Here is an 18,954-nt window from a genome sequence, read left to right as displayed (position 1 = left end):
ATAACAACAGGACCTCCAGCCCCGTCTAACCCAATCCTAGCTTAAGTCGGCTTAGCGTATCGATCCTCGATACAATTATAAGTTTCGAAATGAACGCCAAGTTTAAAATAATAACCTCAGTGAATAAATCCGGATAAGAAGTAAAATAATGATCCAACACAAAAACTTCGACATAAAACTCCATTTCTTCGGACGAACAAAGTAGAGAATTATCAAAGTTCAGTGAAGTCGGAATATTGGTCATGTTTAAAACATTGCTTGCAATTCAAATTGGAGGAGCACTCCATTATGCAAATCACACGGGGAGAAGAACATGTTTGGTCTATTATTAGTCGAATTGGCTGCAACTCGACGAGAAAGGTTCATTTAAAATTCATATTGTGTCTTCCCGTTTGGAACGTTATTCGTTATGTTCTGTGGGGGAAATGAGGGAAAAAATTACAACAAAGAGTTTTTAACATGCCAACTTGTATCGTATGTTCTAGTTTTCCGCGGCATAGATTTGGGATTGGGGTTAGTTCCAATAAGTTTACTTTCGGAATAGAAAAGTCCTTTGTGGATCGACCATTTCCAGTTAGAATCTCCAGGACATTTCTAACAAGAATCTAAAAATGACTAATGAGTTTAATCCCTTTGGTAGCTCATAAATTGAAACTCCCAACGATACAATGATTCTTATTATAGCCTACTCTCAATTAACTATGGGAGAAGGTAGGAAGGAATACACCATACCATATGTAGTGTAACAGACTTCGCTAGGGATATATAGAAAGAAATGGTCCCATGGAGGACCACCACCTCAAACTCTTGCTGATGTAAATATAAATCAATATTTCAAGTCTAAAGCTCGATCCATCCCTGCTAACAGACAGACGGAAGAGATATTTTGCCGAACTCCTGAGAGATAGGCCTCAATAACTCAGCCAATTGGACCATAATCAATCTTGAATTTGAAATCCTGAATTTTTCTTCCAAACAATCGTTCGGAATAATTTGAAATTCACGATACTAAAAAAGAGGACGGGTGTACAATTTATACTATAATAATTATTGAACTTTTGTCTCAGGTTTTAAACGTGGAAAGGTGCCCCGTGTTCTTCCTGATATTTCAAAAGCTTTTGATGGTATTCACCAGAAGATATTAGAACAACAGGTCACTCGCTCGACATACGCCAATTGAAGAGCATAGGGAGTCCTTGACAACCGATTGGAGCGAATTTACTCATCCCACGGCTACCAGGAGGATAGTTCAGTCTCTGCGATCAGGGAAGATGGTAAGGAAAATTAATTACTCTCTGCCATCTGAGCTGCTGACAATGTAAAACCGTATCGACAAAGCCAACTGCATTAATACCACAAAGGAAAATGCAATCAGACGTCTCTTAAAACTTCACTGCGGCTTCGATTTCTGAGGAGCATTGTTACTGTGGGAATCCACTCTAATGGAACTTTTGTTTATGAGTAATATTATGACGTATTTCATATTTTATTCTTTACATTGGGGAACAACTATGCGTCAGTCGAATCTCACGACATATTTTGTTTAACGCTCGTTGGCGTCAATAGTTTTGACTTATGTCAATTACAACTGATATTAACTGACGAAATCGTTAAAACCGGTTTCTAATCAAGTACATTCAGTAAATACAATTAACTTTTGGCGAGCAAATTAAAGACAAAATCTTCCGTTTTCAACCCACAGCTTTGCGTCAAAACTTCTTTAACTGTTTCGTAATGGGAGAAAGTTTGAGGGTAATAATACATTATAGAATGTTTCATCTTTGAACCAAATCAATCCGTTCAGCTTTATACCTAGTGAGCCACGAAGAGGTACATGCTTTCCTACCATTCACATTTTCACCACTTCTAAATTGAAAATTTTGAGTTTCTAACAAAGGTTAAAACTTTTAAAACCATTTAAATGGACTTAATAGGGGAAGATGAAACTCTGTAGATAAATTTTGTAAACAAATACAAAAATCTATGTTAACTATTTTAACAACTCATTTCGAAAATAAAAAAAAAACTTAATGTGATTCATAGTTTAAACTGCTTTATTGTTAATATTAGTTTTGACAAACTCCGAATTAGGCCCGAATATTTTGCCTGATTCACCAATCCATAAAGTTAATGAACTTAGTTTTTAATGTGATGTACACATCAATCCATAGAAGCGGGTTGTTGTTATTTCGTCTGTTCGGAAGGATACTTCCGCGAATGCGACGTACTGGTGCAGCCGCGCTGCTGACAGTGAGAGGTCATGGCGAGGGTGAGTTCAATAACCTTGATAAAGGAAGTGCCGACCGTGACGGGACCATCCGAGTTGGAGAACGCGCATCGCCGCACATCGCAAGTCCTGGTCCTCGATATAACTACTGGCTACACCTAGCTAGAAACGTTGCTCAACACATTCATTCCAGTGTACAGCTGATCGGAATGATTTTGTTTAACAGCTAAGTACAAAGCACGAAGAGAAACTACCCAGGACATCCTGGGGAAGCCATGCATTTCCGATTGACTCCTGCCCACGTGTTGTAACAGTAACCTTATCGAGAGTCACGTCGTTTTATAAGTCTTCGTAAATAAAAGACTGATCAATAATAAATGGTCCAAGTTGACTTCATCGTACGTAGCACCTAATTTCAAACTGTTGTTTAAACTGAAACCATTTTGGATAAATGATCATAAATTGGCTTGCTTAGTACCGTTGCCTTTCATTCTTACAGACATTTAATTTGACCTATAAATCAATAGGTTGTCACAATTGACAATTTTGGCTACCTATTTCTTATTTCGTGAGAAATTGGTAATTCGAAATCCATGAAAAACGTTCTTAGATGTTCTCATTTATCAATTAGGAGGTTTAACAATTTTATCAACCCAGGTGGAGGAGTGGTACTTTTGGTATAGCATAGCACAAAATGTGCGTTCGTGTGGACTTGCACTTTTTCCAATGAAAACTGTATCCCATCAAACCCTTCAGTAATGGCAAAGGAGAAATTTTTTTGCAAGCAAAAACAATGGTATTTGAATTTTGCTGACTATTCCTCAAAATAAACACAAACACTACCAGTTTTCAGCCTCCCAAGTTGTGTTGTGCCAATTACTGTCTTGAAGATAGTCTGTGATGCTGATCTTAATATAAATATAGTAATGTCAGATTTCTTGAAAATAATTTATGTCTTTGCAAAAATAATATACACAATACAATACAACCTTATTATTTATATAGATACAAATGTTAAGTAGTACTGTACAATAATTTTAATTTACTTATAGGGAATAAGAAAAAAATAAAAGGGATAGGTACAATAAATTTATAAAGAAGACTTTTACAGTACATTTGGTAAAAGATTTTAGTAAATGTGAATTTAAAAAGTAAACAATTCTTTTGTCATGTATAATTTATAACACAACAAGTATGACCATCACTAGTAATTTATATTACTACTATTATGACTCATAAATACTGTAGAATTCTCTTTGTACAATAAAAGTAGCTTTCTTTTAAATAAAGTTGATTCATTTCTAATTTTATTCATTAAATGTAAAATGTAGAATAATTTTATTCTACCTTGAATTTGAAGATGTTCACATCATTTAATCTACATATACTGTTGCAGTGTAGGAATTAGATTAGATTATGTATTATAATCATGAATATTCTTTCCTACTTTATTTTTTTAAGACGAATATATACAATTGTATTTATTTATATTATACATACTAGGTAGTCATTATCAGCAACTCCCTGAAAGTATTTCAACTTTTACTCTTTTAGTTATAATTTCTTCATTATTCTTCTGGCTTTCATTTGTACAACAAATAGTTTATGGCATTCACTATTAGTCAGATTTTATCCAAACTAGTGTTCCATAAGACAAGTGTAGTTATATTAGCCCACAATAAGCTATAACAAAACAAGGACAGTAATTAATACAGTTTTTAGGGTATATAAATTAACTAACCCTAATGTGAATCTTTTGTGGTATCTTGTTTGTCATCAGCGGTTTTCTTTAATTGATTTTTTTTTTGTTCCCTGATTAATTAGAAGTTACAATACAGGGAAGAGCTATTATAATTTAGAATGGTAAATTGTTTTTGTTAGTAGCCATACAACCAGTCACAGTCTACAGACAATACAAACAACAATGGAACTGGAGCCAGGTATAATTAGCAGCAGCCAGATATATTGACAATCAATGATGATCAACAGGAACAGAAAACAATAGCAACCCTTTGTGATACAGTTGAGTGACATATCAATCAATGGGCTGTCCACAACTGACAAAACAATGGTAATTAGTTGTTAGAGTAAAATTACATTGACATTTTATATTGCAGTTGCTGTCAGTTATGAAAATATTGAAGAACAGTGACAGTTCATATGTGTTTGGCCAGAAAATCTAGAAATACAGCTATTATTAATGAATGAAATTTAATACTTAAATAAGGATTTTATATTATATTAACACACACACACACACACACACACACACACACACACACACACACACACACACGCACGCACACACATATATATATATATATATATATACAGAGCGTTTCAGACCACCTGTGCAGCATCTGTAGCATGCCAAACTGAGCTGCATAATTCGTTTGAACAGATACCTCCATTTTTACACCAAAGAATTCAGTAAACTTATTTATAACCCGGAAAAAATGCCAAAAAGGGCACTTTTTGAGGGGGTAGGGGCCTTTTTAAATGGGAACATAGCTTATGAGATGTCTTATTTTCAAGGTCTATGTACCCTGAGCATTTTGGCACCAAAAATTCAATATTATTTTTCATATGTACAGAATGTGACAAAATGTCTTTAATTTAACTGTAAATTCTGCTGTTAGCCCATCTTAAGACCTAGGTGTACCAATTTTTGTACACAATGTTTATTACATACTCAATCAGGAAATGTATAGTGGCCTAACTTTGTACTTTCTTTTCTAATTTTATAGACCATGAAACATTACTAAATTTTTAAACTTTTCACATTTTTTACGTTATGCTACCCCATATTTCCTGATAGGGTATGAAATAAACAACATACCAAAAAAAATTGGTGAGCTAGGTCTTAAGGGGGACTGACACCATATTTTACTGTTAAGAGTCTAAATTAAGAAACTTTTGTCACACTCTGTAGATATGAATAAACATAATATTGAGTTCTTGACCCCTGCCCTCTAAAAAGTGTCTTTTAAGAAATTTTGTTGGCTTAAAAATAATTTTACTGGAGTGTTTGGGGTAAAAAACGGGAGTGTCTGTTGAAACAAATTATATAGCTCGGTTTATTTGGGTGCTATATACTGCAGGTCTGAAACACACTGTATATACCGTACTGTATACATACAGAGTGGCGCATATGTCAGTTTCCCCATAAATTGGAATATTTCGTTTTGATAGGTTGGTAACAATGTTAAGCTGGCAGCAACATGGAGTAAGTTCATTGTTGTCTGTTCCAGTGGCTAGTGTAAAGTGATGCTCTTTGCATCTATTTGTTTGTGTGCGTTTTAAAAATGTTTACAACCCAACAACAAGTTTACATCCTTCAGTTGTGGTGGAAGCATAATAAAAATACTGCTATAATAATTGAAGAATTTAGTGGTAAATATCCAGGTTTTGCAATACCCACTCAACGGTATATGTGGAAGTTAAATAAGAAATTTTAAAACACAGCGTTTTAAATGCCCTGAAGTGTGATCGTCCACGATCAATTTGCAACGAAGAAAACCTGCAGACATTTGCTCGAGCTTTTGTAGCGAGTCCTGGTAAATCGAGTCGTAAGGTATCTGCTGAACTAGAAATATCAAGAAAAAGCGTGCAAAGAATGTTAAGGCAATTAAAATTTAAGCCTTGTTTTAAGAAATGTTTGAATAGAATTGTTCTGTTAGGTTTTTGTCCAGTTTATTATATCTATCTTCATCACATAATTGTTAGTTTATTTCTGACACAGAAATCAACTATATTCATTATTACTGTAGTATTTCCTTTATCTGCTGAAACAATAATTATGGTTTTTAAGATATGTTTGTTATTAATATTACAGGTGTTTTCTATTGCTAGTCTTATCTTATAAATATTTTTTAAACTCTATATTTTACCTAACTCTGCTTACAAATAATAACAATTAATTATACTTATCTTGTTCCTATATATAAGTAGATTTTTTAATAGTTTTTCACAAAATGTTCTTTTATTTAAGGCCATTTTCTTGTTTGAAGAGGTTAAAAATTATCACAGGTCAACAAAGCAACAGGTGTGACTTAATTCTCTTGCTCTCTCTTTGCATCGAAGCCGATGTAACAAAAAGAGTTGACTTCAACCATACTATTGACTAATTTGCATGGACCAAAGCATGGAAGAAAACATTTTGAAACCTCACACAAAGAGGTTAGAGTTTGTACTTGGCCTTGTATTATTTTAAAGCATAATTATTATGTAACATATTATTTACTGTGATTAATAACATATATTTTACTGTGCAATTAAAATTAATATTTAGCTATGAACCTATTAGCCTCCCACTTTGAAATTTCGAGAATCACTTATCAAAAATATAAACTATGTATAGCAATTTTGTAAATGCACTTTTAAGAAAATAAAAATAAAAATGCTAGTTTTGTTGTGTGGCATTGGAACTGTTTCAATAGGAAATTTTTTAATTTATCATTGTTGGATGTTGAGCTGGTCACATGAAATACTTTTTGATTTTGAATTAAAAGTAGGTACAAAATATTTAAATTTTAAAAACATTAAACAACTTTGATAACATAACTTGAAATCAAAATGTAATTTTAAAAAAGAATAAACAACACAAGAAAACGAATCTGAAATAGTAATATTTATATTACTATTTCAGATTCAAATTTTTTAATATTTTGCTTTAAAAAAAATATATGAAACAAACACAAATGGCAACATTTAAAGAAACGAACAAGACAATATTGAAAAGATATATATCATGTTCCAGATCCTTCAACGTGACCTGATCCTTCAAAAGTACTGATCGGAAATGCCCCAGCCATCAGTACAGGCTACGGTAGCTGACGCCAACCCAAACTTCTGGGGTAAAAAAGAAAAACATCCCTCAAGATAGTACCTAAACTCAAGCTCTGATCAAGTGAGGTCCTTGTAAAGTTTAACTTAAACTCTGTTTCTATTTATAATCCGTATGTATTTAATCTCACTATATCGTGTAATATTAAGTAGTAGATAGAGAAGGAGTAAAACAGTGCCCTCCATATCATACCAACATTGGTATATTAAATGTGAGGTAAAATAAGAAAAACTTCACTTGAATATTTCAGGATCATTTCATACCTCTAGATGGCAGCAAAGCAGAAATGTTTATGTATGAAAGAGCAAGATGAGTGAGGAGATTTAATGTATTCAACAGAGGTGACTCATTAATTAGGCGAGCACAATACTGTATCTCATGGATACAAGACTGGCTTTGTCTCTTGTTGAGAATCTGCTCAATAATACTTCTTCTTTAGATGTGAAACTCGGATAACTCAAGTTTCCTACAACATCTATCGATCTATCACGACTGTTGAGTAGATAACCTGTACTGTCAGAGAACTTTTTCCTGATTCTGTAAGGGAACTTTTTTTAATATAGTAAAATTAAAAACCATATTTAACTATACATTTTCATACATCACTAGTTTTATGAGTCTTGATTTTCTAGTAACATATTTTTAATAAACAAATTTTTAATTTAATTTTACAAAAAAATATTCGTTAAAAATGTTTTTCCTTTATTTTGGGAAAGAATCCAAGCTGACAAAATTGGTATTATATTTAAATACTCCAAATCACTCAAATTAGTTCCATTAAAAGTATAGTTACTTGGGTTTATTTTAGACATGTTTATTTTTATACTAATAAAACATGGTAAGTTATGTGGCAATTTTCTGAAAATTGTAATTGCCTTGGTTACCTACCAACAGTAAAACATAACATTACCTACCAACAGTAAAACATAACATTAACATTGTTATTGTTGTTGGTTCAGTTTAGGTATTACCTACAAGCAACAATGAACTAAATTATTCTTTCATGCCTGAAACATTATTAGTTTACATCACTAATAAATTAGCAATAACAAGCGACACAAATTACCTTAAAACAGCAAAACTCGCCATTGTTCCGACCCATAATGCTTCAATTAATTTTATTGACAAATTTTACTTTCACAAAGTAAGAATCAATGTTCCGACTTTTTTAAAAACTGAAACTGCATTCCTTAACTGTGTGATTAATACCATCATTCACAAAGTGAGAAGCAATGTTCAAATTTTGTTTTACAACTAAAACTATATTGCTTAACTAAATACACTATGTGTGATTAATACCCATCATTCGCTATGTGATTGTCTCAAAAAGAATGTAAACAAAGAAATATTAACATGAAACAAAACAATAACAACAATAGTAAGACTGAAAATGTCTCATTCTCTCTCTCCAGATGCATTATTTCTAAGAATAATTCAAATGCTAAAGTTAAACAAAAAGTCTACAATAACATTGTTTTGTTCACCTGCATTCAAGTAAGTTTGACATTGTTGTGCCTTAACCAGTGACAGATTTATAAATAGGCGCCCACTAGACCTGGGCATATGGCTGCAAGCTCAAGGGGGCAGTGATCGTGAATCTGAAGGTTCAGAGTCAGAAATCGGTGTCAGAGAGGTGCACAGTACAAGTAATTTTATTTTGTGATGTGTCTGAAGAAGATATCTTGGATATCGAAAGGCCTCACAAAACAATAAAATGTATTAAATATTGGTTTTATGTTTTTAATGTAATTTAACAGTGACCAATATAAGCTCCATCTACAGCAGTACAAGTAATGATAATTCTGAAAATCTTAATTTAATTGTTGGCCAAGTTATAGAGTTACTGTTGTTACTGAAACTGAAATTTCAGATCCAAATAGGATACTCAATATTACCACGTATTTAGTAGAAGTAGAAGATAAAAACCTTGATTTTGATTTATTGGATGGATCCACATTTTTGAGAACATTTACCAACGAATCTAAGAGATAATAATATTATTATTTTTTTTATCTGCCACAACACTTCCCAATCTAAACATATTAAGAATAAATATGCCTACAAAACTGTTAATTACTCATTTACAAAATGGACAACTATAAAAAAAGAGAGTGGTTATTGTATTCAAACAGTAAAGGCTGTTTTTATTATCCCATGCAAGCTTTTCCAAACAGGTTATTCTGAAAATGCATTTCTTCAATGTTATAGTGATTAGAAAAATACTTTTTCAACATGGATTTTAACAACATGAGAAAAGTCCTGAATTGGGCACTCTGTTGAGAAATTGAATACCCGCTTGTGAGGGGAGGCGTTCATAAACCATCGTTCTATGTCTATACCAGTTCGGTAGTTTGCTCTGCCACGTGTCTCATACATGTGTGTGTCTTAACCTCTGGTTGTGGCACATTTATTCATACAAAACAAAGTGGTTTCCAATATGTAGAGACATGGCAGAGTCAACAGCTGCAATTTCTTGAAAACTTGCCTGCAGGGCTCTCTGAATTTGGTTTTTTGCGATGATTTGTATTGCTTTTTTTTTGAAGTCTGAAAGCTCTTTGGCACTGAGTGTTTGCACAAGCACTCCCCAAAGTATCACTCCATAGGTCAGATAAGGATATATCAAGCCATAATACGCCGTAATCACTACCTGACTCAGGCAGTATTTGGTAAAGTTCTAAGAACAAAGATGCCTGAGCAGATTATGCGCAAACATGATCGATGTGCTCATTTCATGTCAATTCTCGATCAAGGTACATTCCTAGGAATTTTGAAGAGCTGACTTCGTCAAGTGTGGTGTCAGCCATCAAGATGGCTGGTCCACATTGGTTGCCTGCAGTGCGTAAAGAAAAATTTAAAACATTGGATTTTGAAGAGTTTATTGTGAGGTTGAGGCTGTTGAAGTATTGGACACAGTTGTTGATATAAACAAAATCGTTGTTCCAAAACTTCACTTGATCTTGCATTGAAAAAGAGAGTCGTATCATCTGCAAACTGCACTGTTCTTCCATACAGAAACGAAGATTCTATGTCGTTGACATAAAGCAGGAAAAGCAAAGGACTGAGGATAAACCCCTGGGGGACTCCATAGCTAAGATCTATTAGCTTGGATGATTTATTTGATATTTTGACAACTTGGGATCTGTGGCTTAGAAATGAGCTCAGCCATTTAAAAGACACGCCTTGAATGCTGTGGGATTCAAGTTTGTCGGGCAGTATATTGTGTTCAACGTAGTCGAATGCTTTGGACAGATCCAGGAATACACTCATTATGTGGTTCCGACATTCAATCCCCTCTACAATCATATTGACAAGACCAACGACTTCTTCGATTGTCGATTTACCCTTTCTGAACCCAAACTGTTCATTTGAGAGCTGATTGTATTTGTCCAAAAAGTAAAGCATTCTTATAAGAACAAAACTTTTTACTGAATACTGGCAAAATTGAGACAGACCGGTAGTTATTTATAGAAGCTGGGTCGTCTTTCTTTAAAATTGGGACAACTTTTGCAATTTTAACTAAACTGTTTACCTTTATTTATGAGACTTAAGTAACAAGATGGGCACGAAACCAGAGCCCTGTGTCATTAGGCTCTTACAGTAATCTCTGAAAACCCACAGAAAAAACCAGAATCCAGCTTCACAGCTAAAGGTCTAAGTAAACTTATTGTGTTTTGGCATAATATACTGGAACACTTTAATGCAGTAAGCAAAGCATTAATACTGGCCTTGGCGTTTTTGGCAATTTACACAGATCTCTCAAAGATGATGTAAAAGACTTACAAGAAAGGTTTGATCAATATGAGTCAAAGGGCATGGAGCTGTACAAAAGTAAAGCAGCAGCCACCTATGATATAGACTTAAAGGATGAAAAAAATCTGTTTATAATGAATTAGGTGATGATAATGATATCGCCAGACTCGATAGGAGACAGGACGTGATTCTTAATACATTTATTTTCATAATCAACAACATTTCTAACAAGGTAGAAAACCTTTCGAGCACAATAAAGTGCTTGTATCTCAGCAGTCTTATACAAACGGTTTACTTTGAGAAATAGTTCGGGATAGAGCTTTTGTCTTAATACAAAAGTATCCCGCTGACCTTGCTTAAAATTTTGGAGTCAGAGAAATACTTCTCATTTAAAAGCATTTATAAAGCCACTTGATATAAACGTAAAAGAGCATTATTTGCCTAATGAATTCTTGAAAATTGTTAAGCAACAAAAAGTGACATCTCCTGTCCCTAACATTGATGTAGCTTTAAGAATGTTTTTATCCATGATCTCAACAAATGCCTCTCATGAAAAAACATTCAGTATTTTAAAAAGAACTAAAACTACCTCTGTAATTCAGTCACAGGTGCACAATTGTCAAGCCTTCAGGACTAGTTTCAATACAAATGTAGAAATGTTATCTGCCCTTAACTTTGATGACACTATTAGTGAATATTTGTCAAAGAAAGCAAGTAAAGTACATGTGTCAACATTACATTAATTTAGCTTTGGTGAGAAGGAATGATTCAATGTGAATATTGAATTTAGCTCCATTTCCACTTTCCCCTTAGTGCAATATCTGGAATCTGATGCTATTACAGACTTGACTACTGGAATCTGGGCTGAAGTTCGTCTGAAGAGATCCAAAAAGAAGTCGGCGATGAAGCTAAAAATAAACTCTTTACATCGTTTCGACATAAAGACACCTAGACTACAAAATATAGTGTAATCTAGGTGAAAATTTATTCTCATTGTCTCATCAGGTGCACAATTGAGTGCACTACGATGTTTCTGACACGATCTCTGAGCATGGTAGAGTAACAAAGTTTTCTACACATAACATAGCTATGGTGGGATAGGGTTGATTCAATGTGAATGTTGAATTTAGCTCCAGTTCACCTTCCTCTTAGTGCAGCATCTAAAACCTGACTTGGCTCCTAGATTCATTCAGCCTTAAGCATTGTTCAATGGATCCATAATGGCAGTTGTGGATTACTGACAGATAGCAGGTACACGGTGCGCATGCACTGAATGCCTACCCCAATGATACAATGACAGAATTCCTAAATGGTACTTACTTTTAAAATATGAGTCATACACAAAAATATAACAAAAGAAATATGTCAACTTAATAAAGGTAATACTCAAAAAACTGATAAAAGCTACATTAAAGGTGAGTTTAAATGCTAAAACAAAATAAGGAGTACAAAGAGGAATTTTTTTTAATATACCTGAGACGGGAGGACCTCTTGGTCTTGTAAAAGACAGGATTCAAAAGGTTAATTATAATAAAATTAATAAAATAAAATTCCTCAACCATCTACAACGAACGAGATATTAACCAATGTCCATACTGTATTTTCAGCCTTGTTTATTAACACTATTATTTACATCATTGAAATAAAATAGTTTATATGTCTAATGATCGACTGGAAGTATGCAAGCTGAAAAATATGATCTGTGAAAAAATGTATCATTTGGTATTTCTAATTCCTTAGCTAGTCTACTCTAAATCTCTACTAAAATTATGACATAATAATTTTTTTCTTTGGGAAAATTCTTTTCTTGAGTTACATTTTTATAAAATTTATGCAAATTGACTTTTGCCAAATATTACAAAATATAAAAAAAGCTTAACTTACTGATCTTGTCGAGTATCCATTCCTACAGCAACTGATGACACCATATGGAACACCACGTCATGAGCTCACCAAAGAAAGTGCAAGAGGATTCTGAAAAAAAAAAAACACAAATTAATAATATTATAATAACTAGATTTTGGACTATTATTGTTTTGTCTATCAATTATTTATATAGGGTTTACTACCATACAAAATGTACATAAACCTCAAAAGGGTTTGGTTGAAAATAGTATAATATTTTGGTAGTTGGTGGTAATCAAGTATTAGGTGAGTAATGGATTTGTTTAAAACTTTATCTAAAGAATATAAATAAAGAACTAGTTGTCTAGATCATAAACTGCAGCCATGATTATGGCCTGAATTGAGTAAATTACCAATTTGAAATGTTCGTCCAACATAAGCCATTAATCTAATGACCGATAACCTTTACAAGATGTTGAAAAGAGACACAAGGAAGTGGTGGATCACCACTAATATTTGTTAAATATCACTATTACCACTATCGGCTCATAAATAATCCATATTTAATGTAATTTTATCTATGACATAAGTACTGAACAGCTGCTGTTTGCTACTTTACAGTTTAACGTACCTCTACTGCAGAGGTTTACCACAGGATATGGGAGGTATAAGAGCAATCCCCTCCCAAGAAATACATTTGATTTAAAATGGAAACTTTGGGATGACCAAAATATCAAAATAAATGTTAATATAAAATAAGGTAACCTTAAAATGCTACTCCTGTACTACTGGCAACAAACAAAACAACCCAAAAGATTATCAGGTAATGAATAAAAATTCCAAAAGGTCTGAACTTTAATGCACATATCTGAATCACCTTTATTTATAGCACACAATTATTCATTCATAACTATTATTATTGATATTATTCACACATTTATTTACAAGATCAAATTCATAACAGGGCCAAGTAAAAACCTGTAATAGCTGACAAATTCATACAGAAGTCTGCTACTTCTGAATATTATTTATAAGGTGAAATAATTATTAAATCTTTTCATTCTGGGCTTTGAAACATCTTTATCATTCTTAAATTATTCCAAAGATTTTTTATGAGTTTGAAAAGGAGGTGCATTTGTAGAAAAATATACATTCCACTTCTGAACTAACTTGGATCAGACAAAGGTTATTGATGACTATAATCATTAATGTGCAACGGATAATATAATTCTATCATTTACGAGTTATTATAAGAATATGTACAAAACTATATAGTCTACAAGTAGATTAAAAATCATAAAATGGTAAATAAATGAGTACTAAATGTTATTATCTAGAGACCACTATGTTTGGAAGTTTTTCTTTCCAGGAACTAAAAACAATATTAGAAAGAAATTTTTTTTTTCTCTTAGGACAAGAAGCTTATAAATTGCACTTAGTCCTATAAGAACATTAGGGCTGCTTCCGGAGTGACAGGATGGGTAAGGTTAGGGAGTGAGGGCCGCCTCCTATCGAGATCCATGAGGAAGAATTAGGGTATTACATCTCCAAGTCATGTCTCCCTAGAAGAAGGGGAGACCAGCTCTGAACCAGCCTCTCCAGACAAAGTAGGCAGGGGGTGGCACACCCTAACCTTAAGGCTAGAAAGAACCTCTAAGGTTAGGGAACAAACCCCACTAACTCCAACAGTCATCTCTCACAGTAGACTACACCTATCGAATTGCCCTTCAACCCCAGAATCTCGACATTTGCGGTTAGTGATGTGCCACTCCTGGACATTCATAAGGATGCCCAGATTTAAGTGACACATTGGTTTTTTTGCTGTGTCAGTGGTAGGTTCAACTGGAAGGTATAAACCAACCAGAATAGAAAGAACATAGTTTATTTGACTTACTGTGAAAATTACATGTCATTATTATGATCTTGTTCACTGCCTCCCAAAACGAAGCGAGAAGGAGGCCCCTATGTCCCTATCTACTACTCGTTATTACACAATATAAGTATGTAGGTTTAGATTAGATTATCATTAAAATATTACTAGTGGTACCAAAGTTAAAGATAACCTTTACAAGTGCTCACGTGATCTGAGCTTGAATTTGGGTAATATCTCAAGTGATATTTTTCTTTATTCGCTAGAAGTGTGGGATCACCGAAGCCCGCACTATGGCCAGGGGGCTAAAACTATAATAATACAGTTTTTAGGTCTCCGGTAAAAAAATCTCCTCCAAACATACTGGGCTCCTGTAGGTGATGATACCTAAGTATTAATAAATGTTAGGCATCTAAAAAGTTATATAGCACTAGACATTTTGTTTTTTTTGCATGTTTACTCATTTCACAATAAAAGTTCCGAGATTTACCGTACCTAGTTAATGTTACACCATCCTCCCATGTTATAGTACACCCTTGTTTTAACTTTAGCACATTGCCTCTGGGAAGTATGATAACATAGATATAAAGTTATTTCCACTGACAAAATTTTGAACTGTTACTCAAAATAAACCATCAGCCAGTCTAATTGGGCCGCAGCATCAGAATGAGTCATACCATCTTCCAGTTCTTCATATGTGGAATTGACTTCACTTTCCTCTGTTGCCATTGAAGAACAATCTGCTAATACAAATTCAATGTCGCTCATTCTAGCAATGTAATTGTCAGTATGAAGCCAATCATTAACATCTTCCAAATTTACAACTACCAACATAATGGGTCTCATAGACCTACTACAACATAGTTAATTTGTTATTGGCCTATGTGGAATGCATTACACTTAAAACTTTTAAATGTGTCATCGAAAAAATTGTAGCCTACCCCACATCGGATAAATGAGGTCCGGATAAACAAGGTTGGACTATATGCTTACGAAGCTCAAATAACCTATATCTAAGTATCCGCAAACAACTTGACAAAGCACTTGATTTTAGCATACTTATAATATTTAACTAACAAATAACAACATATAATCAATGGTCAAACAAAACAACAGAATTCATGAGTTTTTCAAATATTTATATGTTAGCTTATTAGCTTATTTGAACATTGATAATTATAAACAAAATCTTTCTTCTTATCACATTATGTATGAAAAAACTTGGGTTATTCATAAATATCAAATATCTCTTTAAACATAATCAGTGGGGATGTTAACATCTTTTAGGGAAAATCTGTTCTTCCAGTGGGGTGTTTGTGTTCATAACCTAGAGTTCAGACTAATTACAAATAAAGCCTAGTCCAAGCAGTCTTCTATAGTTTAAGAATTTATTCTTCAGGAATTAGCCTAACTAAACATATCTGCCTTGATCCAACCTACCACAATTTAGTTCAAAATTACATATAGCCTAGGCCTAGCATGAGTATACACAAACTTTTGTTTCATTGGAAATAGACCTGTGAAGTGTGCTGCTAAATGAAACTTAATGCTGCCACCAAGGTGAATTAGATATAACTTTAAAATATATAGCACAATTTGGTTCAGAGCTTTTTCGTCTGAAATGTACCATTCTTTAAGGTTAGATCTTAAGGGGAGCTCAGAATTTTTCTATAGATTCAGACTTAAATGACAGACGTACATATAAACAATTAAAATAATTATTACATATTATAAATAGATGAAATGCTTTGCTAAGTAAATTTAAAACACGTACATGGAAAAAGTATTTTCTTTCGGTAGAACTAAATTACTAAAATGGCGAAGATGGAATAAGAATGCTTCAAAAAATATATAGCTATTTTGATTGAATTACTATTTATTTAGACTAACACTTACAAATAGAGTCTCAAATATAATGGACAAACCAATGAAGTAGAAATATTGAACACAAAGTATCAACACTCCGTACTCTACCCGTCAATTCCAGTCATTCATTCGCTCATTCGTTCTTTTCGGCTTACGATTGCATGCAACTCGTGGGACTAAAATTGAGAGAAAATGTCTTTTTTTATTTGTATTTTTTCTTTTTATTATTTTTAAACTCATTTTATTTTATCTTTAAGTCCTTGTGTATATTATCCTTGACTCGGATTTTATTTTAGAACATGGAAATAACAACGAGTAACAAGTTTGTAAATATTGTATGAATAATATAGTATACTGAAGGTTTCGGCAAATTTAAACTAAATTGTCTAAATAAATCAACTGCTGTTCTAGGGACAGATCCAGGATCCAGGTCCGTCTACGTACAATATTTAGATAGTTTGGGTGATCATCCATCCTTCCTATGGTGTAGTAGTTTTCGTGGAACACAAATGGTACAGTGGGGACTCTGAACACCCAAATACTAAAAGTGGTGTTACAAATCATTCTGAAACACAAGCGACCTCATTTTAGTCCTACTTTATCTCAATTTGGTTCAACGTTTCCTCTTGTAAATCCACATCTTCAGTTCGCCATTAAACTCAATTTAACCCAAATGGGGATAGCCATAACATAAAAACTACATTCCACGATTATTGTATACTAGGTTTAATATTCAAGCAATCATCCCAAGAATATGGCCTAATCTCAATTTAATTTTATTGGAGGGACAGAAGGCCTTGATGGAAGCAGTGTACCAAGTGACGGGTCTGGAAAGTATATTATTAAACGGATATTCTTTTTTTAGTTTGGCATGAATATGACGACTTAAATGGTCATTAGAATTGTTGGCAAACTTGTTTTTAGCCAAAGGTAGCCTTGTTAGGGGAGAGTTTTAAAAGAACTTGGCATAGTGTTTATAAAGGTTGATCTCAAAGTTATGACTTGATTCGATTAAATATGGCCAAATGAGGGGGAGGTGAAGGATGGAAGTGGTGATTCAAGTGTCTAATCTCCCTTAAGTTTTCAGCCAAGGAGGCGGGGCCCCAAGGGCAAAACCTTTAAGAAAACCACTTCTCTGAGAGAATTCTAGAATACAGTCCTTGGTTTACTTGACGTGATTTGGTTACATTCCAATGGCAATTACCGACCACAGCATGAGGGAGCGAAGCCATAGAATGAAAAATATTTAGTCTAGTGTAAATAACTGTTATATAATTTACTCCATAACTAGATCATCTGTTATTTTTAAAGAAGATATTAAGTAATTGTTTATACATTCTGATTGAATATTTAAGGTTATCTAGTTGAATTTTGTTGATTAAAGCCTAAGTTTGTAAAAAGGTTTTCTTAGTTTCATTACAATTTAATCAACAATTTTGCTATACTAACTTCAATACTCTGTAATAGAAAAACTACTGAAACCTGAGAAATTTGCATGCAACCCTGAAACAACAAATGCTTCTAAACAATGGAAACATTGGTTTCAAACGTTCAATACATTCATAGAAAATGCTGAAGTTAAAGAAGATAAGAAACTTGGAGTACTAGTGAACTTTCTAATCTATGAAAACTATGAATTTATCAGTGAGTGTAAAGATTACAACAATGCTATACAAACTTTAGAAACATTATTCATACCTAAGAAAAATGTACTTTTTGCTAGACACTTGCTTGCTAATCATAAACAACAAGAAGGAGAATCAATAAATCACTTTTTGCAAACGCTTAAATCTCTTAGTAAGGAGTGTGATTTCGTAAATGTCGGTGCTAAAACCTATAGTGATGAGTCTATCAGAGATTCCTTTATTAGTGGTTTAAATTCTTCTCAAATCAGACAACGGATTCTGGAACATAACGTTTTAACTTTGGAAAAAGTTGAAGAAATAGCTCGTTCCTTAGAGTCAGCTCAGAAACATGCGTACGCTTATTCCATGATTTCAGGTGTACCTCAATCATATTGTCACAACGTTGATACGAGTAGTAATTTAAAGATTCCTTCAGACAAAATAAAAACTCAGGAAGACAATTCTACTGCTGCTGCTGTATCAGCACACGGACTCCGACAGAAATGTTATTTTTGTGGAAGAGCAAGACATATTTCAAGAGATAACTGCCCTGCAAAAGATGCTATTTGTAAAGGTTGCTCGAAAACTGGTCATTTTCTCAGAGTTTGTTTATCTAAGAATCTTAAAAAAGGTAAGATAAATTCAGCCTCTTTAACAACATGTCCCGTAATAACGTCAGCAGTAACATCCAAAGTATTATCTAAAGCAATTGTATCCAGAAATGTAAACGGAATTTCTGCTAAGTTTTTAGTTGATACTGGAAGTTCTGATAGTTTTATTGATAGCAGTTTTCTAAAGGCTAACAACCTTAAAACATTTCCAGAAGTCAAACAGGTGTCGATGGCATCTACGTCACTCGTTTCACCAGTTAAAGGGTATGATATGGTAGATCTGTATGTACAAGACAATGCTTACAAACAAATCA

At 33.4% G+C, this 18,954-nt stretch overlaps 1 protein-coding gene across 5 annotated transcripts in view; it reads right to left on the bottom strand.

Annotated features, from left to right (window-relative positions):
- The window catches only part of LOC124357143 (kinesin light chain), a 215,719-nt gene extending 199,126 nt beyond the window's left edge, over window positions 1-16,593 (bottom strand). For 4 of the 5 annotated variants that reach the window (XM_046808632.1, XM_046808641.1, XM_046808640.1 and 1 more), the window contains exons 1-2: window positions 16,435-16,593; window positions 12,708-12,797 (exon numbers count right to left, since the gene is read on the bottom strand). In XM_046808632.1, the coding sequence (XP_046664588.1) occupies window positions 12,708-12,751 (44 nt within the window). In that variant the 5' untranslated portion in view covers window positions 12,752-12,797; window positions 16,435-16,593. Of the gene's footprint in view, window positions 1-12,707; window positions 12,798-16,312; window positions 16,338-16,434 lie in introns of those variants that run through there. The other variant, XM_046808633.1, reaches the window with a different exon arrangement.
- Between the last annotated feature and the right edge of the window lie 2,361 nt (window positions 16,594-18,954).

The sequence above is a fragment of the Homalodisca vitripennis genome, chromosome 3 (genome assembly GCF_021130785.1).
Source record: "Homalodisca vitripennis isolate AUS2020 chromosome 3, UT_GWSS_2.1, whole genome shotgun sequence".
Taxonomy (NCBI): Eukaryota; Metazoa; Arthropoda; class Insecta; order Hemiptera; family Cicadellidae; genus Homalodisca; species Homalodisca vitripennis.
Note: the sequence above shows the minus strand (reverse complement) of the source record. Positions and strands in the feature narration are given on the sequence as shown.